Source organism: Phyllostomus hastatus, unplaced genomic scaffold, assembly GCF_019186645.2.
Source record: "Phyllostomus hastatus isolate PE091 unplaced genomic scaffold, TTU_PhHast_1.1 phas_contig_148, whole genome shotgun sequence".
Lineage (NCBI taxonomy): Eukaryota > Metazoa > Chordata > Mammalia > Chiroptera > Phyllostomidae > Phyllostomus > Phyllostomus hastatus.
The window spans coordinates 20,012,245-20,037,819 of record NW_025333607.1 but is presented as its reverse complement, the minus strand read 5'-3'; the positions used below and the strand labels follow the sequence as shown (position 1 = coordinate 20,037,819).

The 25,575-nt window shown below is 43.5% G+C and overlaps 1 protein-coding gene across 2 annotated transcripts; it reads left to right on the top strand.

Moving 5' to 3' along the window:
* Positions 1 to 24: 24 nt before the first annotated feature.
* UCHL5 (ubiquitin C-terminal hydrolase L5) lies at positions 25 to 23,908 on the top strand. Of its 2 annotated transcripts, none has more exons than XM_045817968.1 (11): positions 25 to 314; positions 4,349 to 4,412; positions 7,649 to 7,754; positions 10,818 to 10,943; positions 11,026 to 11,087; positions 11,169 to 11,299; positions 13,135 to 13,198; positions 15,072 to 15,174; positions 16,055 to 16,162; positions 18,499 to 18,597; positions 23,235 to 23,908. In XM_045817968.1, exons 1-11 carry the CDS (start codon positions 239 to 241, stop codon positions 23,277 to 23,279), a joined length of 984 nt encoding a protein of 327 aa, XP_045673924.1. In that variant the 5' UTR covers positions 25 to 238; the 3' UTR covers positions 23,280 to 23,908. The 2 variants fall into 2 exon arrangements, with proteins under 2 accessions (XP_045673924.1, XP_045673915.1); XM_045817959.1 differs by having other exon boundaries at positions 16,052 to 16,162.
* Positions 23,909 to 25,575: the final 1,667 nt, after the last annotated feature.

The window sequence follows — 25,575 nt, the reverse complement described above, 5'->3', positions numbered from 1 at the left end:
AAGGCTTGACGGGTGCAGCACGGCCGGGGGAAAGAGTTTCGCTGGCTCCTGGGTGGCTAGAGCGTCCTCCCGCGCCCGAGGCGCTGCAGGGGACGGCGCCCGGAGGCTGTCGGGAAGTAGGCGGGGTGACGTGGGTTGACCAGCTCCGCGGCGGGTTCGCGGAGATCAGTGGCCAGCGGCATCGGGTGCCTGGCTGGCCAGCGTCCGACGTGTTGCGGGACGGCGTGTGGCCGGGGCCATGACGGGCAATGCCGGGGAGTGGTGCCTCATGGAAAGCGACCCCGGGGTCTTCACCGAGCTCATTAAAGGATTCGGTGAGAGCCAGAGGGGACCGTCCTGGGCAGGGGGTCACAGAGGAGGCCCGAGCTGGAATTGGAGGGTCCCCTGCGGGCACGAGGCCCCGTGTCAGAAAGCAGGTGGCTCCGGGGAACTGGAGGGAACTGCGGGGCCCCGCCCCCTTCCCAGCCCCGAGCGGTCGCGTTTCCGCAGCGATTTTGAGAGTCACACCACGAGGGCAGGGACCTTGTGTTTCTGCACTGCCGCATCCTCAGGATCAGGTTCCCAATTACTTGGCTTAATTGAAATGAGTCACCCCCGCTCCCCAACGCCTTAAGCACCCCCGCCGCGCTTCCGCCGAGCGCTTCCCATCCCTGGCAGGTGCGCCCAGGTGCGTGTCTCAGGGCCTCAGTCCTGCAGGAAAAACTGGGGTGTGCCTCCTCGCGGGTGGGGTGTCGGAGGCCCCAGCCGCCCAGGACCCCGAGATTCTAGTTATTCTAAGCAGAACACCTTGAGTGTGTGAGTAGTTCGGAGGACGTCACACTCGCTGACTGCGTGCGACCGACGGGCCACTTGGCCGGCTCTGCTTCTAGCTCATCTTTGGCTGCCGGTGAAGTGTGTTTTCTTGAGCCAGGGCTGTGGCTTAGAGGCCACGTGCTGGCCTCATAATTTCTTCCTAGCTGTATTCCTCGTCTTCCACCCTGAATAATGAACACATTTGACTTTTTATCCTTTCCCTGTCCCTCTTTTTCCCAGCCTCTTTTTTGGGCAGTGCGTTTTATTGATTACATGTCCTTAAATATTATTAATTCTAGTTATTACATTAAAACTTGCACTCCGGGTAAAAATTAAACGTTGCTATCGATACCATCTACTGCAGTTAACTGAATATTTGGAATATCACTTATCAAGCGTACATTGTTCCGCTACCGTATTTCAGGCGCATTGGTAGGGTTTGGGGGTTTTAATGTGAATAAATCGTGACAGCTGTTCTACAGAACTGACAGGCTATACTGTGGTGGACTGACTAGCCATGCTGAAGTGTGAAGAAAATGTTACAGGAACACAGGCAGGAGAAAAAACAAACAGTAGTGATGTTAAAAGTGTGTGGCTTAGGGAACAGCTGGGAAAGTGACTAAAATATAATGTAACAGTCTGGAGGAGTATTTGTATCCGAAGCTGAAAAGGTAAATTGAGGCCAGGTTGTATGCCATGTTGTATCATTTGGATTGCCCTGTAGTCAGTCCCTGGGAACTTAATTATCAATGATACTCGAATGCTGAGATGACATTTTGATAATTAGAAAGGTTTACTATGTGTAGCGTGCAGGGCAGATTGGAATAATGAAGTGCGAGAAACTAGAAGTCTCTTAAAATGGTCAGAGTCTGAGCGATTGGCTTGATGCAAAATAGGGGTGGGAGAGGAGGAGGAACAGTCATTGAACTTGCTGTGTGTGAATCCACAGAAGTGCGCCCGGATGTAAGAGGGAGTGAACATGACTACGTGGTTTCTGGCCTGGGTGGCCGGTGAAGTTCAAGAGAATGGACTTGATGGACGAGAAAGATGGGTTTGGTTTTGGACATATACCAAGTCTGAGGCGTCTTGCAGGTTTAGCCCTAAAAATGTACTTTCAAAACTCTATTAGGACATATTGAAATTAACTGCTAAGAAATACAGGGGTGTATTTCTTAAGAAAAAAGTAGGTTAATAGTTGTGGGTACGGAAAAGTTTATTTTTGTATTATTAATTATATTATTTCCTATACAAACAACTGTAAACCTCCTTTTGCCCACACCAATATTATCCTAGGCAAACTTGTTTATTTTAAAATTAATTCACTCCAGTAACTATTGATTGTGCCAGTCTCCTGTGTACAGAAGAGTTGGAATTGAAAATGACTTCATAAAAGTCATGCATAAGGGAATTCATTCTTTCAAACGTGAAACATTGTATTATGAATACTATTATGAATTACTTTAAAAGTTTCTTCAGTGAGAGGAAATTACTAGCAGGTTCAGTGAATGCATAAAGACAATGTTGGTGGAATATAACATGGTAAAAGCAAAGTTTAATCAAATTAAGAAACTGTTGGACCAGACCTATACTTTTAATTGGTATGATGTACACATAATTCATAAATGCACCGCAACAAGCTGTGATAGCCTGCCAGGTGAATACGGAAGCTGTAAACTTCTGCTTCCAGCCAGGATGGAGCAATGAACTGGATTTACTTTTCCGACAACAAATCGATGACCCCACCTTCACTTGAAGAAACTAGAAAAAAAAAGAGCAAATTAAATCTAAAATAAACAGATGAAAGGAAATAATAAAGGTCAGAGTTTAAATTAATTGAGTGAAACAGAAAAGAGAAAAATACTGGAGAAAAGTCAATGAAACCAAAAGCTGTCTTCCAAAGATCAATAAAATGGATACCCCTCTATTCAGACCAATCGGGAGAGGACAGGGCACACAATGACCAATATCAGAAAGAACAGGGATGATGACCCTACCGATTCTCCAGGTATTAAAAAGATAATAGGGGGATATTCTAAACATTTTTATGCCAATGGATAGGACAAATGAAATGTATGCATTTCTGTAAAGACCTAAATTACTGAAGCTCAATCAAGAAAAAATAGATAACCAGGATAGCCTTATATTTATTAAAGAAATTGAAATTGTAATTTAACATCTCTTCAGAGAGACAACTCCAACCATAGTGGTTTCACTGGTAAATTCTATCAAATATTTAAGGAATAAATAATGCCAATTCTGTACAAATTCTCCACAAAAAATCAGAGAGGAAGGAATACTTCCTAATTTATTCCATGAGGGCCAGCATTATGCTAACAGCCGCTCTATATACTAGCTGTAGTGAATTTGGGCATGCCACTGAACATCCCTAAACCTTTCTCGCATTAATACTGGCCTTGTAGGGATTAGAGAAAATGAATTTAAAGTACTTTACATGCAGAAGGCACTGGTACCTATGGCTGCTTTTTGCTTTATGATAATACCAGCTAACACTTAGTGGGCCTGTAGAGAGTGCCAGCACTGTATTGTTTCATGCACCACAAAGCTCTCGTGTGTGCCTCACAACCCTGTCGGAATGGGGAGCAGAGAGGTCACATGGTCACACGGCCAGCAGATGGCAGTCTGGAAGGCAGGCTGCTCTCACACCGTCCCTGCCACCCGTCCCACTGGAGCAGGGTTTCCGGGCCTTGGCACTGCTCACATGTCAGACCAGATAAAGCTTTGCTTTGGGGGGCTGCTTCTGCAACGTAGGGTATTTAGCACCTGCAGCTCCTACCCAGTAGATGCCTGAAGGACAATAGTGACGGTAGAAATGTGACATGGTCCGTGAGGGGCACTGTCCAAGAGGAAGAGCATGTTTGGGGGACGCTGAGTAGCTGAAAATAGAATAGAATAGAAATTTAGGAAAAGAGAGTAATATGTGATATAACAGTCTCTGTGAAGTGGTAGATATTTATTACTCCTTTTTTTAAAAATATTTTATTTAATTTTAGAGAGGAAAGGGAGGGGGAGAGAGAGAGAGAGAGAAACATCAATGTGCAGTGGCTGGGGGTCATGGCCTGCAACCCAGGCATGTACCCTGACTGGGAACCGAACCTGTGACACTTTGGTTCCCAGCCTGTGCTCAATCCACTGAGCTACGCCAGCCAGGGCTATTACTCCTTAAAAAGGGTACAGTAGTAAGAAAAGGGGGCCAAGGGCAGAGCTGGGAAAGCTTAGCGACAGGGTGAAAAAAGTGGGTGAGAAAGAGCCAGAGATTGCAAGAAAATCCAAGAAGGAGCAGTCATGGAGGAGCCTGTCAGTGAAAAGGAACTCTTGAAACTTGTTCTGGTTATAAGAACAATGTCCTCCCGTTGTAAATTAGAAAATAGTAAAGGACGTAATAGGATTAGACTGTGACCTTGATCAGTTTTACCATTTTAATTTCTCATGTCTTACTTTCCCCAAATAGTCATTTCTTTTAGTTAGTATTTAATGGTGGAGGGAAAAAAAATGAGCTGCGTATTTTGTTTTCTGAAGAAACGATTTCTTATTTCAGGTTGCCGAGGTGCCCAAGTAGAAGAAATATGGAGTTTAGAACCTGAGAATTTTGAAAAATTGAAGTGAGTATAATTTTAGCTGCATTGAAAATATGTCTATACTTGAGTAAACTTTTTTCTGTTCATTTACTTGGATTACCCTAGGCCAAATATGTTATCTCCTTGAAGTCTTTTTTTCAATCTGGTGAGGTAGGAATTCTATTCTCCTACTATAATCAAGAACCTGAGACTCCTAGATAAATAGTAACTTGCGAGGAATTAAAAATTAAGTCCCTATAATTCCATATCAACAAAGTAATGGGTTGATTTTTTTACAACATTCACTTAGAGATCATGGAATAGAACATGGAAGACATTTTAACATCAAAGACATGAACGAGAGATCTGTCAACAAAAGCATACTTTTTTAAAATATATTTTATTGATTGTGCTATTACAGTTGCCTCATTTCCTCCCTTCACTCCCCTCTACCCTGCACACCCTCTCCCACCCACTTCCCCCCCTTTAGTTCATGTCCATGTGTCATACTTATAAGTTCTTCAGCTTCTACATTTCTCATAGTATTCTTACCCTCCCCCTGTCTATTTCCTACCTACAATCTATGCTACTTATTCTCTGTACCTTTTCCCCCCTCTCCTCCTCCCACTCCCCTGTTGCTAACTCTCCATGTGATCTCCATTTCTGTGGTTCTGTTCCAGTTCTAGTTGTTTGTTCAGTTTGTTTTTGTTTTAGGTGTGGTTGTTAGTAATTGTGAGTTTGCTGTCATTTTACTATCCATGTTTTTTATCTTCTTTTTCTTAGATAAGTCCCTTTAACATTTCATATAATAAGGGCTTGGTGATGATGAACTCCTTTAACTTGACCTTATCTGACAAGTACTTTATCTGCCCTTCCATTCTAAATGAAAGCTTTGCTGGATAGAGCAATCTTGGATGTACGTCCTTGCCTTTCATGACTTGGAATACTTCTGTCCAGCCCCTTCTTGTCTGCAAGGTCTCTTTTGAGAAATCAGCTGACAGTCTGATGGGAACTCCTTTGTAGGTGACTGTCCCCTTACCGCTTGCTGCTTCTAGGATTCTCTCCTTCATTTTTACCTTGGCTAATGTAATTATGATGTGCCTTGGTGTGTTCCTTCTGGGGTCCAACTTCTTTGGGACTCTCTGGGTTTCCTGGACTTCCTGGAAGTCTATTTCCTTTGCCAGATTGGGGAAGTTCTCCTTTATTATTTGTTCAAATACATTTTCAATCTGTTGCTCTACCACTTCCCCTTCTGGTACCCCTATAATTCAGATGTTGGAATGTTTAAAGATGTCCTGGAGGTTCCTAAGCTTCTCCTCGTTTTTTTTGAATTCTTATTTCTCCATTCTTTCCTAGGTTTGGTTGTTTCTTTCTTCCTTCTGGTCCACTCTATTGTTTTGAGTCCCAGTTTCCTTCCCATCACTATTGGTTCTCTGTGCACTTTCCTTTATTTCTTTTATGGTAACCTGCATTTTTTCATCTAATTTGTGACCAAAATCAACCAATTCTGTGAGCTTCCTGATTACCAGTGTTTTGAACTGTGCATCTGATAGGTTGGCTATCTCTCGGTCGCTTAAAAGGATGAGTTCTGGGGCAGTGATCTGTTCTTCTGTTTTAGCCATCTTTTTTTTTGTTGTTTTTTGGTCTGGTCGCTTCTGTTACAGTGAGGGGCGGAGCCTTAGGTGTTCACCAGGGCTGGGCTCCCCAGTCGCTAGATTGTGACGTTGTACGTGGGGGCGGGGGTGGGGGTGGGAGTGGGAGGGAACAATGGCGGTAGCTCCATTCTCCTGGGACCCCGGTCCCTTCCCTGGGATGCTGGGTTGCACGCTCTGCCCTGGTCCACAGTCGCCGCCTCACGGGGCCCACCAGCTGTCACTTGCGTACTCAGGGTCCACCCGCTGCGATCTTGTGCGCCCCGGATGCCCCACACGCTCCCGGTTGCCTTATGCACCCAGTTCTCCCTGTTCTCCGTGAGCTGCGACCCGCGCCCGGCTGCTCATCTCCACCCCTCCTACCGGTCTGGATGAACGGGTCTACTTCAACTTCTTGGCTGTCCGACTTCCATTCAGATAAATTCTCTGTCGGTTCTGGGTGTTATTCTGCCTCTAAATTGTTGTTGTTCCAATCTTGGTTGTGCTGGAGGTACGGTGCGTCCACCTACGCCTCCATCTTGCCGGAAGTCCAAAATCCCTTCCACCCGTTGTGGTCTTTCCCAGTGGAGGTGAGTGCCTGGCTTTCCTCAGCCCTGCAGGACACAGCCCCCAACAAAAGCATACTTTGTAATATATATTGACAGTAAGTCCCAACTGTCTCTGCTTTATCACATTGCTTCTGGGGTGGCTGCAGTTCAGATTCCAGAGGGAGACGCCAAGAAGGACCTTCCTGTCCCCTTCTGACTAGAGCCACCGCTCTGGCCTCTCCTCGCCTACTGCTTCTGTGTCCCCAAGAGCTGGCCCTGGATTGCAGAGGGGGAGGGGGCGGAGTGTTCACTGAAGGGGAGTCCTAGGGATGGAGACAAGGAGTTGGCTTTTCACAGGGACCACGGGGACTGCTGGGATGCATCTTCTGTTTTCCTAGTAAAAAGGGGATGGTTGGCAAAGCCACTACCTTCCCCACCAAGAGTGCAGCCGCTTTAGATAGAGGAGAAGATCAGTCTAGGCCAAGTGGTCAGGGAAGGTTCGTTCCAGGTGTGTCACTGGGACTGTCCAGAGGACAGGAAACATGCATGTGCGTGGAAGGCAGTTTGCTGTTTCCCGGGCAAACAACAGTTTCTTTAGGGAAGGGGCGGCTCCACCCTTAAGGTATGAGGAGACACCTTCCATTCACACCGCAGGGTGGGGCATGCCTCCAGTAACTACATTAAGTCACTCCCTCCGTTTCACAGTGTGTGTGTGCTGTCAGCCATTCACCAGCGACCTTCCTGAGTGAACCTCACTCAGTCATGTCGGAAGTCAGTCTACGTTAGCAGCTTCTTCTGGGTTTGCTTTGTTCTTGCTTCCTTTTTTTAAGTGAAGTGATGCAAGGTAGAAAATGAATCATCCAGAGATTTGAGAGTCAGCCCTTTGTTGTAGTTCTGTTTTAACTGATGTCGTTTTAAGTTTTATTAGCCTGTCTTAGGCAACATTCTAGCAACTGAATAGCCATGGGAATCTTTAAAAAAAAATTGAGTTCACTTTATTTGCATTGTATTTGTTAAGTGGCTGGGTAAAATTTAACATGTTGCTGATGGGTTACAAAAGGAGGCAGGGATTGGTGTCACTAATGTGTATTTTATTTTGTAGGCCTGTTCATGGGTTGATTTTCTTGTTCAAGTGGCAGCCAGGAGAAGAACCAGCAGGCTCTGTGGTTCAGGACTCCAGACTCGACACGATATTTTTCGCCAAGCAGGTACGGTGCTTGGGTGTCCTGAGGTCTCGAGAGCAGCCCTTTTTACAAACAGGACTGTGTTCCCACTGTGTCCGCAATGCAGCAGCGCTCTAACATTTTTTCTTAGGACCCCCCTCACATTCTAAAACTCCGGCTCCCCAAAGAACTGCACCAATTAGAGAGATGATGGTGCTGGCTGTCTAATGCTAACCATACACTCTAATGGGAGGTGTGTGTGTAGATCACTGATTAATACAATATTGAGGAAGGAAGTCGTCTTCTGGTCATTACAACCTGTGTATAAGGACCCGGAAGAACAGACGGTGCTGTAAAGTGTCGTCAAGTGACCACCTCCAACCGAGCAGGGACGGTCTGATGCAGGTGGTACGAGCGTGCTGTGGTGGTCTTGGCATGTGCGGCTCCATCCGTCTGGTCTTTTAGGAAGTAATAATCGAGTGCCACAGGGTGCTGGCCACTGTGCCGGGTGCCGGAGTTCCGTGGATGTGGGCACAGTCAGTGAAAGGCAAACTCACGGTGACGTGTGCCACCTGGCGTGAAACAAGAGCCATGGCGCACAGCTGTAAGATAATCTGAGGAGCCTTCCACGTCAGGCACCAACTACAGAGTTCAGGGCCCCCCAAACCATGCTCCCTTCTGACATACCACGTTTGGGGGCACCCCAGGATCTGCAGCTTGCTGGAAAAACGCATAGGCTTTTTTGAAATCTGTCATCACCACGGTTATGGGTTATTACAAGGAAAGGCCACAAGTTCCATTCAGCCCAGGAAGGAGACACCTGGGCTGGAGTTCTGGAAAGTTCCAGGCAGGAAGCTCCCAGTCATCTTTCCCCAGTGGGGACAGAGGTGGCACCGCCTTTCCCGGCAGTGACGTGTGACAGTGTGTGCAGAGCGATGCCATCCAGGGAATCTCAACGGATTCTTGGCACCCAGGGTTTTCAGTGGGCCCCAGTCACACAGGCCTGGTCGACAGCCACACTGGGGGCCGAGCCGGTGCTGAAATACAGCCCCGCCCTAAGTCGCAGTGTTGGACCATCTGTGTGGCCCAGAGCCCTCGGGTAAACAAAGGCTCTCCACGAGGCATAGCTTTTTGAGAGCTTGGAGATCGTGTCCCAGGAGCCAAGGACAAAGGCCAGACCTCTCTGTGCAATATTAGATTCTTCACTGCCCACCGAAACGTGGGGCCTGGCCCCTTCAGGGAGATCTAGAAAAGCACTTGTGAGTGACAGTTTAGCTGACATCTAGAGGTGAAGTAGGCATTAACTGGGGGGAAGAGGTTGAGGATCATCCTGGATTAATGACAGCGGCAGCAAGACTAGTCAGAGGTCCTGAAAGACGCCAGTGTAGCTGGAGCACAGCGGGCCCGGGGAGGTGCCGGGCAGAGGGAGCTGGCCGGGCGGGCGTCTTTTAGGTTCAGGACATGTAGCTGCACCTCACTTCACAGAAGTGTGTACAATTCGGTGAGTTTGGATGCGATCGTTTTCCTAAGTCTTTAAAAAAGTTTAAAAGTGGTACATCACACATCTGAAGTCCCCCTTAGATAACAGGGATATGCCCTAGGATTCTCTTACCATGTTCTTCCTGTGTCACAACCTTGGAGGAATGTGTGAATAAGTATAAATTTCAATGTCTTCTGACTTCACGCCCACCCCACCCCCAGATAACTTCACCCTAACTTTGGCCCAAGATAAGGGGACACTAACTCTCAAAAAGTTAACCACTTTTATGAAGTTTCCTTTAAAAATAAAAAAGTCTCTCCCAAATTTACTAAAGAATTGTGATTCGGATCAAAACAGACACTAAAAGAAATCAGCAGCCATATCAGTTGGATTGTGGATCGGTTGCTTTCCCCTAACTGTCAGTGCCGGGGCAGTTTGGAGGAGAGAGCTCCGTGCATGGGCGGGGCGGCGGCCTCGCCGTGTGTGTGGAGAACCGGGGGAGAGCGTCCCCGAGTGGAGAAGGCGATCTCTGGCCAGGCGTTTTCCAGACACACTGTAGTTGAAGATGTAACAACTGGTGGCCGTCCACGAGCCCCTGGCACCGTGAGAAGTAGAGGAGTGAGGAAATAAAGAGGGAAGATAACTGAAGAATTTTCTTCTGAAATTAGGCAGGTTATAAATAGATAACTTCCAAACTGTAAAATCTTAAGTGAATTAGCGTTTTATGGAAAGACTGTAGTTAGAAAATGGTATTCAATGACAGTACAGTAACAAAGTACAGCAGTAAGATTAAGCTGTATGCTTTCAGTCACTTACCAGATTGGGTTAGTCTCTGCAGTTGACCTTGTGGGCGCTCACCAATCCTCTGAGCTTCTTTCCAGCTCAATGGTCTGGACATTGAGGGGGCTCTGGGGGCTGGGGGAGAAGCTCTGGTCTGCAGCGAGGTGGGGAACTGAAATGAGTCGTTGGAGAATTTCTCTGAAAACCGCCTAGGTCAGTTGGAGCTTACTTCAGGTGCCAAAATACGGGTTGAATTTGGACAGGTAGAAAGGGTTTAGGACAGCGATTTTCAATCTTTTTCTTCTCGTGGCACATATAACCTAAATACTAGACTTCTGTGGCACACCAAAAGTATAGTTTTTGCAGATCTGACAAAAAAAAAAAAGCATAACTGTGATTGATTCACACCAACAGCTGTTGTTTTGTTCGCTGTCATCTTTTATTTGACAACCCCTGACTAGTCAGGTATCGGATGCTTTAAAAATTCTTGCAGCAAGCCAGTGGGAAAGCGCTGCTTGGCAGGAGGTGAACAGGATGGGAAGGCGAGTGCTATTGGCTCCCTCGGTTTTGCTCTCGGTCAGGAGGCCGTGGTCTGGCCGCCCTGACTGGGTTGCTGCCCGTGATGCCACGGGGTCATTTCATGTATTTGGTTTCCTAGAGTCTTCAGCTCCAGAACTGCAGCAAGTTCTTGAAACTAGATGAGAATGGAAATGAAAGGCTTTATTATGTTTATGCTAAGAAGATATGAAATAAAATGGGAAAACTATTCACTTTATATTTTGGGGAGTCACTGTCTCTGGTTAAAAGTTTTCCTAACAAACTGGTATCTCCACTTGTATATTTTACAGGTAATTAATAATGCTTGTGCTACACAAGCCATAGTAAGTGTGCTGTTGAACTGTACTCATCAAGATGTTCATTTAGGAGAGACGTTATCAGAATTTAAAGAATTTTCACAAAGTTTTGATGCAGCTGTGAGTACAGTCTTATTATTCCTAAAATGCTCTCTTTGTGATAGTTCTCATTTTAATGGGTGACTTTTAAAAATTGTTTCAGATGAAAGGTTTGGCACTGAGCAACTCAGATGTCATCCGACAAGTACACAACAGCTTCGCCAGGTAAGAGCCTTCCCGCCGTCACACGGGCCCTGCTTCTCTCTTTGCCAGCCTGCCTCTGACGCTCTTTCCCCTCCGCCGCAGACAGCAGATGTTTGAATTTGATGCGAAGACATCAGCCAAAGAAGAAGATGCTTTTCACTTTGTCAGTTACGTTCCCGTTAACGGAAGACTGTATGAGTTAGACGGGCTGCGGGAAGGACCCATCGACTTAGGTAACCCGGCCCCGTTCCCGGTAGCCCGCTCTGCCCCGAGGGGGTGGGGGGAAGGCTGGGCACTGGCCTCGGTGCTGTGCTGGCCGCAGTGCGGCAGAGGAGGGGAAGGTGGCGCGGGGGGTGCCGTGTAGCCACAGCCTCGGGTCCTCTGCACCTGACAGACGACTCACCAGACGGGAGGGACATGCCGGCTGCTGTTCACTCGGAAGCTTTAAATTTTTTCTAAGAGGAAAAAAAATTTTAAACCGCCGATTACATGATTTATTTTTTACTTTTTAGTTGACTCTTAAAAACTACTTTGTCTGGTGAACTTGAGTTATTGTCCTTTTTAACCTACTGATAAGGGACAGTGAGCGTTTCTTAGCATCTGGACCTAAAATATTTTTGTTTGCAATCGGGTCATTCAGAGCCACTTTAATTCCAGTGTTTAATGTCAATCTACAAAAATATTTTCCTTCAGAGTTTCTGTGTAAATAGTGCGCTGATGAGCTGCCCTTTGGGCCCTAGGGAAGATGTGCCCTGGTCTCACCTCGTCTCTGACCCTAATTAAGCAGAAATGACAGATGGTTATTGAGGGTGAGGGGATGTTGGTGGTCCAGACATAGTACAGAAATAACAGGCCCATAAAATATTTTTAACTCTTGATTTTTATCTCATTCAATCAAAAAAAATTTATGATCCATATTTAAGTCCAGCAAAAACTGTTTTAATTCACTCTAATGTTATCTGCTGTTCATAAAATTTTATACTTATACATAAAAAATAATTTAAAAACTTCATTTTATTTTTAATTTGTTTAATTTTGTTTAAAACAAAATTGTTTAATTTTGTTTGTAAAAATGTTTAATTTTTTTTTAAAGAGTTCATTTATTTATTTTTTAGAGAGGGGAAGGGGAGGAGAAAGAGGGAGAAAAACATCCATGTGTGGTTGCCTCTCACATACCCCCTACTGGGGACCTGGCCCAAAACTCAGGCATGTGCTCTGACTGGGAATCGAACATGTGATCCTTTGATTCTCAGGCTGGCACTCCAGTCACTGAGCCACACCAGCTGGGGCTTGTTTGTAATTTTTTGACTCTGTCCCGTGTATAGGACCAGTGGTTTGTCTAATGCAGATTTTCATGTTACTGCTGTACTGAAACATTTTTTTATGTCTGTTGTAGAAAATGAATAGAATGTTCTTTTCATTCTGTAGAAGTTGATGTTCTAATCTCTGCGTTTTCTCTGTTGGCTTCTCTCAAATACAAAGGAAGGGAAGGATGAGAAAGAACAGCAAGTCTTGCTGTACAGCTGCGAGGCTGTACTAAAACTTAGGGTGAGAAAGAGGATTAAAACGACTGGGCAAAATTGGTTTTGCTTATGTGTGGATCTCAGTTTTTTATAGTTACAGTGGTGGGGAGTCAGGCAGATAGGACTGAATCCTTATTTTGCCACAACCATGGGGGCTGGTTCATTACAAGCCTAATTCATTACCTTCTCAAACATTTGTTTAGCTCCTACCAAGTGGCAAAATCATGTGGCATGTAAATTGTGATAATCTCTTTCTTCTTATTTGTAACTAAGAAAATAAGAATTGAACTTGGGGTGGCGAACCCACAATATAATATACAAATGATATATTATAGAATTGCACCCCCAAACCTACATCATTTATTAACCCATGTCACCCCAATAATTGTCAAATGAAAGGAAGCTGAACGTAGTTACACTGAAAGGATTTTTGCCATTCTGCATTTCCTAAACTGTTGATAAAGAGAGCTACGACGGACGGGAGTCGTGAAGCGGCGTAACGGCGGTGCCAGGGGCGGTAATCGCGTGTGCGTCTGTCTCCCCAGGTGCGTGCAGTCAGGACGACTGGATCAGCGCCGTGAGGCCCGTCATCGAGAAAAGGATACAAAAGTAAGCGCGCGGCTCACCTCCCTGGCGTGGCGTTCTAACACTTTTACACTCTTTCGCTTCATTTTTATTTTAGCAGTGCTCACTGGATATCTGTCTGCCTTTGGTTAGATTAATAGGAATGTGTTCAGGACGTCTGTTTCAGAAAATCTCTGACTTCCGTTAAACACGCACATCTCCATTAAGTTAGATCTTTGGTGCAGCTGCTTTGTGGAGTTTCGCTTTTGACCATCTGTTTTTTCAATTAAATTAAACTTTTGGGGGTAATTATGTATTCACATTCAGTTACGCAAAGACTGCAGGGCGAGCCTGTGCAGCCTTTGCCCCGCGATGGTGACGTCTCACAGCCCTGGGGCACAGGGGCACAGCCGGGGCGTGGACACTGCTGCAGTCAGGACTCAGGGGATCCCGGGGACCCCTCCTGCGGCCCGGTCAGGGCCTCCACCACAGCGCCCCCCATGCACGTTTTGTCATTTAAAGAGTGCAGTGTTACATAAGTGGATTCATATGATATGTTGCTTTTTGAATTGGCTTCTTTCACTCAGCGTGATTCTCTGAAACTCTGGGGGCTGTTGAGTGCATCGGTGGTCCATTGTTTTCCATCACTGGTCTGTGGTACAGATGTGCCATTTTCGGCTCACTGCCCCGCTGAGTGGACACCTGGATCGTGCGTGTCCAGGTTTGGGCTGTCACGAACAGAGCTGTGACAGACATCCGTGTATGGGCTTTTGTGTGAACATGGGTTTTTCTGGCTCTGGGATAAGGGCCTGGGGGCATGGCACCGCTGCTGAGGTTTACGGTAGATTCATGGTTTGTTTTTAAGAAACTACCAAACTCTTTTCTGAGTAGCTGTGCCATTTTATGTTCCCACCAGCAATGTACACGTGACCCAGTTTCTTCACATCCTTGCTGGCATGTGGTTTTGTCAAGAGATTCACTGTGGTTTTAATCTGCATTTCCCTAATGACTAATGACGTTGAAAACCTCTTCATGCCTTCTGCCTATTTTGTCATTGGATTTTTTTGACTGTGGGGCCTCGAAGTTCGTCACATGCTCCAGGAACCGCCAGTCCTGAGGGCGTTGCCTGCAGGTCCTCGCTCCGTTCCCGTCTGCTGCCCCTCCCCTCACGCCCCCACCCCCGTGTGGCCTTTCCAGCAAAGGCTCTCAGTCCCGGTGAAGTCGGTCTTCCCCGCGGTGAAGTGTGTTTTTACTGTCAAATCTGAGAATTCTTCGCCTAGATTTCCGTAGATTCCAAAGACTTAACTACTACATCTTTTTTCTAGAAGGTTTATGGTTTAACATTTTTCATTGAAGTCTGGCATTTTCTGTATTTTGAGTTAATTTTATATATGGTATGAAGTGAAGTCAGTGTTCCTTTTTTGCTTATGCCTGTTCACCCGCTCTGGCACCCTTGGTTGAAGCGGCTGCCCTCCTCCGCTGAACTTGTCCTGCACCCTCGGGAAAAGCAGGGGCGTGTTTGTGTGGGTCTGCCTCTGGGCTCGCCACTGTGCCGGGACCCCCTGCCCCCGCCTGCCCCCGCCTGCCCCCCGCCAGTGCTGCAGTCTCGGTCACTGGCCACCAGCCTTGACGTCCGGGGGACTGAGGCCTCCAGCTGGGCTCCTGTCCTTCCAGATGATAGACCCTCTGCCTCCCCGTGTAAATTCCCATATAATCTCGTCCGTATCTGCTAAAATGCTTGTCAGGGTTTGGACAGAAACTGTGGAGGAGAATTGGCATCTTTTACTATGGTGAATCTCCAATACCTGAACCACTGACTTTGCCCTCCCAGAGAATCATGGGGTAACCACTGTAGACCATCTGAATTGTAACAGTGTTACAATTCTTTGTTACAGTATAGACTTTAACTTTTTTGTAGGTACAGCGAAGGTGAAATTCGCTTTAACTTAATGGCCATTGTGTCGGACAGAAAAATGATCTATGAACAGAAGATAGCCGAGCTCCAGAGACAGCTTGCCGAGGTGCGTGGCCGTGTTTTTAGGTACAGAGCTCAAACTTAGCTGTTTTGTCAGGGGGAGCGTTTACTGTTTCCTTTCCTCTCCCCTCCTGCCTTCCTTCCTTTCCTTCTTGCTTCCCTTCCGTTACGTCAGTGTTCTGAGTGGTGGTTAATGCGCTCAGGAGTCAGGCTGCCTAGATTCAGCCCTGGGCTTTGCCACCAAGCGAATGTGTGGATTTGAGCGTATTTCTTTGGGCCTCGGTTTCTTACGGAGAATGAGGACGACAGTATCACCTTGCAGGTTGTTGTGAGGGTTGACTGAGGTTTTATATATGTGTATACATGTGTATAGATACACACATACATATACATATATATCTCACTGATCTAGACAGTGACTGACAAGTCGTATGTGTTAACTAAGTGTTAGCGATGAATTATTTACTGTCGTTAAATACATAGCAAGGTGGACTACAGTCCCCACAGGATCAATGGGGCACATTGAGACTGACGTATAATCTTTACTAGTCTTTATGATTGATTATCTTTCTGTGGTAAATAGGATTGCACAGAGAATTAGTAACAGACGATCTTTACATTCCTTTGATCACATTTTCTAAAGAGTATATCGAAACAAGTCTGTAGCTGAATGGAAGGGCGCAGCATTGACGTGCATTCCCGTCCGGATTGCTGAGTGAACGTTTCTGTGTTGTAGAGTGTGGACATATGGGGGACACTCCACAGGGCCTTCAGGGTTAACACTGCACTTGTGAGGCTGGTATTCAGTTAGTGTATTAAGGGTAAAAAATTTGAAAAGAACAGTGCTGTGTTCATCATTTGAAAAATATTCTGGACTTAAGCCTCAGTTATTAGGGTGTGTTCTTTCTTTTCTTTCCCCTAAGGAGGAACCCATGGATACGGATCAGGGTAACATGTTGAGTGCTATTCAGTCAGAGGTGGCCAAAAACCAGATGCTTATTGAAGAAGAAGTACAGAAATTGAAAAGATATAAGGTATTTTTTTTTAAATTTGTTTCTTCAGTGTTTTAATGTAGAGTGATGTATTTTGACACGAAGGTATGTTGAGTGATAGATCCTTTTTCTCCCATTGTATAATAGTCTTCAGAACCATGGGTTGATTCTCTGGCACTCTGCAGAAGTAACTAGTAAGGTTTCTCTAATTTTAAATTTTTTAAGTATTATTACGAACAGATTTTTAACCTATTTGATGTTCCAGTTCACTGCAGTTACTATGAACACTCTAGTTATCCCCGCTTTGGCCAGCAGGAGGCACTTCAGGCTGTCTCCTGAGTCCTTTTGACAGGACTCCTCTTCGGTAGCTGCCTTCCGTCCTTTCTGGGTGGCGAGATGCTCAGACCCGAGATGCTCAGACCCGTCCTGCACGCTTCCTGCTTGGGGACTCGAGCAGCCCTGGGTCCTCTGGCGGGAAGCGAACCATTCAGGAACCATTCTTTGGGTGCTCAGGGTGCTTAGTGACGCTGATGGGCCATTATTTCTAGGTCTCTTCAGGGCTAAGAAATACATGTTTGTTCGATTTTTTTGTTCCATTTTTGAAGAGAAAACACAATGTGAATTCCATATTAATATTCAAATAATAGTTTTAAAGGGTTTTTATACTTAAAAATGAAGCATTTGTATCTTTTAAGCTGAAAATCTGGGTTTCTGACAACGGTACCATAATGACTTATTTGCTTTCTGCTACATATCTATAGCATATGTGTGTAAAGTAAATATTTATATGCTTTATGCTATATGTAAATGTGTGTGTGCATATTTATATATGCATAAGTTATATAAAGTTGAGAATAACAACATTGGGAGTGCTGATTACAACTGAATAGTTTTTCTTACGTTAATTTTTTTCCTTAGGATATATCCCATTTTATGTATATAATCAAATTACTATGTTTTTAAATTCACTTGAAAAACTTTTCTCTTGTGTGGATTGGTTGTATTATTGATTTGATACACAAATCGGTGTATTTATTTTATTTTGCTTCCCAATTTTTCAGGTTTTAAAATTTTTTTCATTTAATTATGTCAAACATTGTTATTATTCAGAGTCAACTACAAAGCAAGGCTATCTTTAGTGAAGTCATTCTCCTTCACTTGCAATCTGTCCGATGAGCTCTTCTCAGAGACGGTGGAAACGGACAAGGGACGTGACTTGGGACATGGCACTCCTGTCGCTCGTCACGCACGTCACAGTGCAGAGAGCATGTTGTTCATTCGGGGCTCAGCTGAAGGCAAGGGTTGTCTCTGCACTGCCCACCGTGGTGGTGTCAGCACATTGCTCTGCATCGTAGTTAACAGCCAGCAAATGACTATTAAATCAACGGAGTGGCCCCGAACTGGTGGGATTTCTTCAGGTGGAGTGGTGGTGGCTGGCTCCCCAGTGTTCCGGGCGGGAAGCGGAGGGCCTGGTGCATGGAGACAGGGGAGTAAGGGAAGTGAGGGATGAAAGTTCGAATGTTCATCTTCCGTTTAATGTGGTATGAAAAAAACTATCCAAAGACTTAATATATTCTTATGCAGGGTTATTGCATAATTTTTAATATTTGCCTAATGTAAAACACAAAGTAGTTTTTCAGAATCTTTACCTGAGAATGCTTTGCTCAAGAAATGGTAAAATGATTCTCATACTTACATAGAATGAATATGTTTAGATTTTAATTCATTCATTGAGGGAGTCTATAAGGTGTCATAACGAGGTCACATGAGAAATCAAAGCAGCTCAAACTTAGAGGAAGCAAAGGAATGTCGAAATGAATTTACAAACAATGGGAATCCTTTTTCCCTACGGCGAATGCGCAGTGCGTTGGACCTCTGCCAGACAGAACACTTCGAAGCTCAGTGGCTGTGAGGCTAGAGTCACATGACTCGGGAGGGTGTGATCCAGACCATGCTTAGTTTCCCACTGAGCACAGATTTTCTCCCACTCTGCACCCTGTTCTGGTTGAAAATTATTCCAAGAAAGGTGAACCTGCCTGAAATAGAGCTGGTCCCAGGAGGCTCGGCCTGATGGCTGCACAGGGGTGGTGGGCAGCAGGCGTGCTGCTCGTGTAAGTGAACTTTTCACGAACAACCTTAGACTAGGCTCTTAAAAGCCTCTGTCATTTGCTAAACCAGTAGGAAGCCATGCCCAAGAAACTCAGCATGTTTATTGTATTTTTTTTTTCAGTAGGAACGTAATCTCATTATTTTGAAAATATTTCTTTGAAAATGGTTTTTTTTCCCCATTTCTATTCTGAATTGTATGCAAAATTAAAATGTCAGAAACTTAGTGGGAACGTAAAGCTAGTGTGGTTTGATATTTGTTTCCTTTTCAGATTGAAAATATCAGAAGGAAGCACAATTACCTGCCTTTCATTATGGAATTATTGAAGACGTTAGCAGAACACCAGCAGTTGATACCACTGGTAGAAAAGGTAAGGCCCTGGCTGGCGTGCTGGGTTGGTCAGGCAGCATCCCGCAAGGTGAAAGGTCACTGGTTCCATCGCTTCCCAGTCAGGGTACCTGCTTGTGTTGTGGAGTTCGGTCCCTGGTCAGGGCATGTATGAGAGGCAGCTGATGATGATATTTCTCTCTCACAGTGATGTTTCTCTCTCTTCCCCTCTCCCTAAAAAAATAATGAAATCTTTTTTTAAAAAAGAAAAGGTAAGAATTTTCCTGGTGATTACCTTGTATCTCTCTCTCCCTCTCTCTATACACACACACACACACACACACACACACACACACACACACGTTTTGGTCTTTGTGGATTTTTTTTCAATTTTTCAATTACAGTTTGCATTCCACATCTTGTATTAGCTTGAGGTGTACCACACAGCAGGTGGCCCTTCATATAGGTTACTTCTGATGAATCAGGGCTCACCTGGCACCAAGGATCGTTAATCACAGTGTTTCTGCCTATATTAAAGGGGATTTAGGTTCCCCCAAAACAAAATTCTTTTTGGCTTACATAGAGGTGAGATTAGTTGAAGCTTTTGACTTTTGTTTACTTGCCTTCACCTATAGTTTTACATTCTAGACAGGCATATTAGTTCAGCCAGGGGTTTGTAGAGAAACACAAGGGATGGCTCCCTGCTGTGCCACCCAGCTCAGGCTGTGCCCCAGCAGAGTGAAACTGAAAACATTCTCCTTTCCTTAAGCTGAAGACAACTTTTAACGTTAATAACTGAGGTAACAGAGTTTCCTTATTTAATTTAGCAAGCATTTGAGTTATCATTGAATTTAGAACTAGAGCAGTCATTGACGAGGGAAAAAATGTAGCCAACACTAAAAGTTGAGTTTTGTTATCTGGAAGCTAGTATTCTTTCCACTGATGGGGAACTAGCATTAGTTAGTGAAACATTCTACATTTCTCTTTTTTTCTTTAATATGAGGTACTGACAGATTTGTTCAGTAAGTGAAACAAATTAAAATTGTTTTTAAGTTTATACTGTAAATCGGTGTTTCTGAAAGTGACCTTCGCTGGATGCTTTTTAAAATACCTGTTACCCGGCCCCTCTCCAGACGGTCTGATGCAAGGGGAGGAGCCTCTAAGAACCCCTCCTTCCCCAAGTGAGTCCAAGGCGGCTGGTCTGTACCACATTTTGAGAAATACTTTGAGAAGACAGCTCCTAGACAATAAAATACTGGACCATTTACTTAAAGACCGGCATATACATGCTAGATATGTTTTTTCTTATTAACTTCAAGTTTATGAAGCAAAGGTACGTTTCAACCCAGCTGTTTTACCGGATCATAAATTCTAAGTAATATGAGATGTAAGTTAACATTTTTGTGTGTACCGTATTTCCCAAATCCTGAATCATGCTTCATCTTTTACCTTTAAATGCAAAAGTTTTGCAGAAGACTGCTAAATCTTCTCTTTTTAATATACATTTTTTATTCATGTATTTTAGGGTATCAAAGTTATAAAAGTCTGAGATAGGAAACTGACTTTTAAAGTTTTAGACTAACAATTAAGATTCTGTGATTCTCAGTTGGGCTCAGTTAACAGAGTACCTAGCTCTTGTGTTCTTTGTATAAAGGACTGTGAAACAGCTCTCTAATAAAAATAATTAATTAATAATGCAGACTGTTCTGCTAAATCATATGATATGTCAGATTTATGTATAGATAAATAGTAAGGAGCAGACGAATGTTATTTGATAAACTTTAAATGTGTAGACTTCACTTTTAAATTGTACTGTGAGTAAATATGTTATAAAAATTGGGACAAGGATAATTTTTGTTTGGTGTTAATAACAGTATAACTCCAGATTTTTTTTTTAAAAGTGTAGTTAGAGAACCCAAGCTTTTCAGCTTTTGCATCAGAGCTGTGGTTCCCGAGCTCCCGTTTGAACACAGGGGGCAGCAGAGGAGCGCCGTGCTGCTGGCACCGCCCGGCCTGCGGCTCCAGCCTCAGCCGTGTCTTCCCTGAACGGTCCTTCCTGACCTCCGAGCTTCTGTCTGTCTCTCCAGGGTGTTCTTTGATTATTGATACCGTGTGTACACTGTTGAGATACGTACATTTCTTGTAGACGTGCTGTGTTATCTCCCTGGATTCTGAAGAGAATTCAGGTCATTATTTGATTCAAATTTTTGAAATGTTTTAATGACTCATCATGTATGTCGCTGCAAACATAGTTCAGGCACTATGTGAAAGTCTACGACTGTACACATGAAGGAGATATTTCTTTTAAGCAATTTATGATCGAGTTGGGGGGAAAATAATTAATTACAGTACTGTGCTGAATAGCTTTTTTAAAATTTTATTTTATAAGTGCCAGAAAAAGTCATGGGAAAGATCCTAGAGGAAGGGTTTCACATCCACAAAATTTTAAATCTTTGGTTAGAATTAAATGCTTAATCTCTACCAATAAATCAGCTTCCGTAGCACAATTATATTCTTATTTATCTTATTTTTAAAAAGGAAGTATCATGGAAAATACCACTTTCTGCTGATAAGGTAAATGTGGTTAAAATTTAAAAAGAATAGATTGAGATTAAATTTTATAATTACCTTTAATATAAAGGCTTTAATAGTGCCAGTCACTTGATGGTAATACGTCCAAGAAAAATCACTTGTAGAGTTCAGAACTGGACTGTTAAGTTGAAGCGTCCCCCCAGCAAGGGAAAGTGGAGTATGGGGACAGAGCGTGAAAGAGGGTGGAAGGAACCAGACCCGACTCCCCCAGGCAGGGCTGCCGAGTCCCAGCTCGCCTGGGTCCGGTTCCTGGGCAGCTGAGGCAGTCGCTGCCGCCTGCGGTGGCAGGAATGTGTTTGACCTCTGGAAGTCTCTCCGTCCTCCTGAGCAGCACAGCGAGGGCGAAGACTGACCCTCCTGGGGCACGTGGCTGGCTGTCATGGATCCGGTGAAGGTCTCGCCTTCACGGCGTTGTTGTTCATCCTCCTACCGGTCTGGATGAACTGTGTCTATTTTAACTCCTTGGTTGTCCGACTTCCATACAGTTCAGTTTTCTGTCCGTTCTGGTTGTTATTCTGTTTCTAAATTGTTGTTGTCCCTATCTTGGTTGTGCAAGGAGGCACAGTCTGTCTACCTATGCCTCCATCTTGGCTGGAAGTTCTATTTTTTACTTAACAAAGGCAGAACAGAATACATGTATGTAACTTATTAGCAGATATTTTTAGTTATTATATGTAGTGTAAATTGGGAGTCATACCTAGTTTATGAATTCTTAAGAATCAATGATTGTATCTGTAAAGTACATGATAAGTGCTTAATAAATGGTGGTAATTATTTTTAATTTATTTGACTTATCCTTAATTATACCTGAATTATATAGTTTAATAAATGTATGGGCACTTTCTGCATTATATAGCTTTCTTTGCTCTTATATGTTCTAAAATTTATGCTATAAACCAGTAAATTCATTCTTATTATTCCTACTAGTCTATAATATTTAGAGTATATTCAGAAATCAGTAAGACAAGAGGTATATATTTTTACTTCCAATTATGTCTAAAACCTGTTGTATTTTTATTATTTGGAAACAAAAATTCTTCGTATGAGAAATCATGTACATATCAAATTACAAACTGTGCTTGTTAACTAAAAATGTTCTTGCAGGCAATTTTATTATTTTTTATATGGCACACATAAGGTTTGCTTTTAAGACATTCTAGGGCACAGCTCTCAGTTTTATCATTCAGTTGTATAATAATATTACATAATGTCTCATTTGAAAAAATGGTAATTGTTCTTAAGTACCTTATTTTTAATCTAAGGAAGTTCCTTTCTTAATTGTGTAACGGCAGGGGTCTAATGTGTCCCTTTCTGGTCCTGCGGGCCGAGTGGAAGGGACATGGCCCTCTAGCACTCTCGAATCTTGCTCCTCCACGCGCTGTCTGCGGGCCTGCATAACTGGCGCCCCGAGAGCTTGTTAGAAACGTGGAGCCTCGGGCAGGCGTTTCACAGAATCTCCCCGCACCTCGACAGGCCGGGTCCCCGGGCGCACACTGAGCAGCGCACTGCAGACGGCGTGTCTCGGTCCGCCGCTGTGGTTTACTGTGCACCGGCCACGTGACTCGGGCCGGGTTGACAGCAGCTCTAAACTCTGGCTGCTTCGTCTGCGGACCATTAAAATGGAATTACTGTGTTCGAGCCGTGTAATTACGATAATGTGTGAAACACTTCTCAGGTCGTATAAGCAAAGCTCAGGAGCACTTGCGTTAAATTCATCCAAATACGCCGAAACTAGTACAGGGTTTTTCTTACATATTTTATTTGAATGAGAAGTAGGCACATATATAAATATATTGTTTTGAAATACTTTTGAATTAGCATGACTTCATGGAAGGAGTAATTATGTATTCTAAGTTATTAGAACTAAAATAATACATCTCAGATTCTGATGAGAGAAGTACAAAGCAAGTGTGATTTTTTGAATGAGCCTGAATTGTAACTAATCATCCAGAAATAGTTGCAAATCTCTAGAGATCTTACCAACAGTGTATTACAAGTCTTCCAGCTTAAGAATGCTGTTAGGTATTTTCTTTTAACGTATTCTAAAACAGACTTAAGATTTTATAATATACTATCTTTAATTTCTAGGCAAAAGAAAAACAGAACGCAAAAAAAGCACAGGAAACCAAATAAAGAAGATGCTTTGGGATGTGCACACATTTCTGCTTCTGCATTTATTTCCATGGGAACCATTAAGTGTAAAGAACGTTGAGCAACACCCTGACTGACTCTGCACGTTTGGCAATAGTACCGGTCTGTTTTGTCTTTAATGCATGGACCCACACACGTTTCCCTACCTGCATCATGTGCATGGAGTGCCTATTAAACACAAATGATGCTGAGAGTGCTTGCCCAAATCCCATTATTTGACATTGGATCTGAGAACTTCCGTGATTCCCTGCATATATAGCTACTGTAATGGACCTAGAAAATGAACAAATGGTATTCTCTACCTGTAATTGATAAATTAATCCTTTGATCTTTTAGCTCTGTCAAATGCTTAAAATTTATAAATGTCAGATCTTGATTGAACTTGATCTCTTGTTCCTTCTCATCATTAATGGGAAAAAAAATCAGTATTTCTGTCTTGGATAATTAAATATTTTGAGGATTTTAAAACTGAATTTTATGTCCTATATTAATTATTTGGAAGAGTATAATTTTAATGCAGGTCATTTGCAAAGGACAAAAGTACAGTTTCTAGTGATTTTCATTGCTGCCAGTAGAAAAAGTAATAAACATCCCAATTTTATTTTCGCAAACTCTAAGTGTGTGGGGTTATTTATGTACTATAAAACTGTTTCAAGAAGGTGTGAGTATTATTTTCAAAGCAAAATTTCAGGTTAAGAACATCTGGTAAATCCTAAAGATTTCTGGTGTTAGCTTGGCAACATTTTTTCCAGCTGTTGATCTGTGTTTTTATAAAATATTGGAGGTTTGATAATTCAGGGCATCTGCTTTTTACGTAAGAGGGTGTTGGTGGCGGAGCACCCTCCCATGCCAACACGAACAAACATGTACAGTCCAGCGGTGTCCAAGAGCCACGTTCAGTCTCAGCAGAGTTTTTCCTTGCCATTGCTTTTGGGAGTTGCTTTGTTTTCTATTTTATAAAAATAATATTGTGTTATTGTTCCCAATCTCTTCCAAGTGAAACTTTCAAGAAAATTTTGTAAAACGTCTGTGATCAACTTTTTGGGGTACATTTCTGAAATTGATACATGACATTTTAACATCTCACGATGGAAAAGTTTAAACACATGGAGGGAGAGTGTGGATCTGACTTCCAGCTTCAGACACAGACTTGTTAAAGGGTTGTTTTTAAGCATGCTACATTGAGGTGTTACTAAAGAATGGGATAAAACCTGGTGGGAAACTGAGTAGAAAAGGCAATGAAATCTTTTTCATACATAATTTTGGCTAGAGGTCATAAGGAAGAATTTGTAGGTTTTCGTTTGTTTGTGGGTAAATATATTTTGGCTCTGGATATGATCGTCATTCTGGAGTGTTTTCAAAGCTGTGATACAACTTTTAAAAATGGCTTTTATAAGAATTATTTTAGGCTGACCTTGATCCCATTCATTTATTTAAACAATTTATATACCGTCTTTTGGGGAGGCACACAGTTTTTAAAGCAATGGGAGGAGCACTGTAATTAGCACCTGGTAGTCCAGACTGCGTGATGCCGGCCTGCGAATGAATGACTCCGCCAGCGGTTCCGGAGAGCGAGCCTGAACACCATTTCGCCTTGGGTGGCCACCCAAGTTCCGACGACCGCAGTAAAGCAGTCCGACAGACAAGGAAAGTCTTTTCAATAAATGGCACCCACAGAGCTGAGCACCCATGTGGGAAGGAAATGACCTATGACCCCCCACCTCACAAACATGAATCTGAGACTGGCTGCTGACTTAAACATAATTGCCGAAGTAGGCGGCGTCCTACGGAAAAACAAAGGCGAGCATCTTTGACGGGAGGGCAGCCAAAGCTTTCTTAGGTCACAGAAAGGAATAACCATGAAAGACCCAAAATTAGTGTTTATCAAAATTAAAAGTTGTCATTGAAAGACGCTTTTAACGAGGAATTAGTGTGACATGACATTTAAAAGTAGCTTTCTGAAACTACTGTCGGTAGTTTTAAGAGGTGTAAGGAGTTCTTAATTGATCTCATTCTCATAAAATTCCTTGAGGGGTATTTCCATAGCTTAAGAGTGGTTCATTTCATCTGTTTCTTCTTTGACGATTGCACATGGGTCGTGACCCTTTGTGATCATTTGCGCCAGTGAATAAAGAAGTGTGAATTGTCCTGGTCTAGGTCGAGAAAATGGGGAATAAAGAGCAATCCAGAAATATATGTATATGAACTATTACGTGGAAAGTAAAAGAAAGGGGGGGGTGGTATTTAAAAGAAAAGTCACCTTTGCTCATTTCACTTT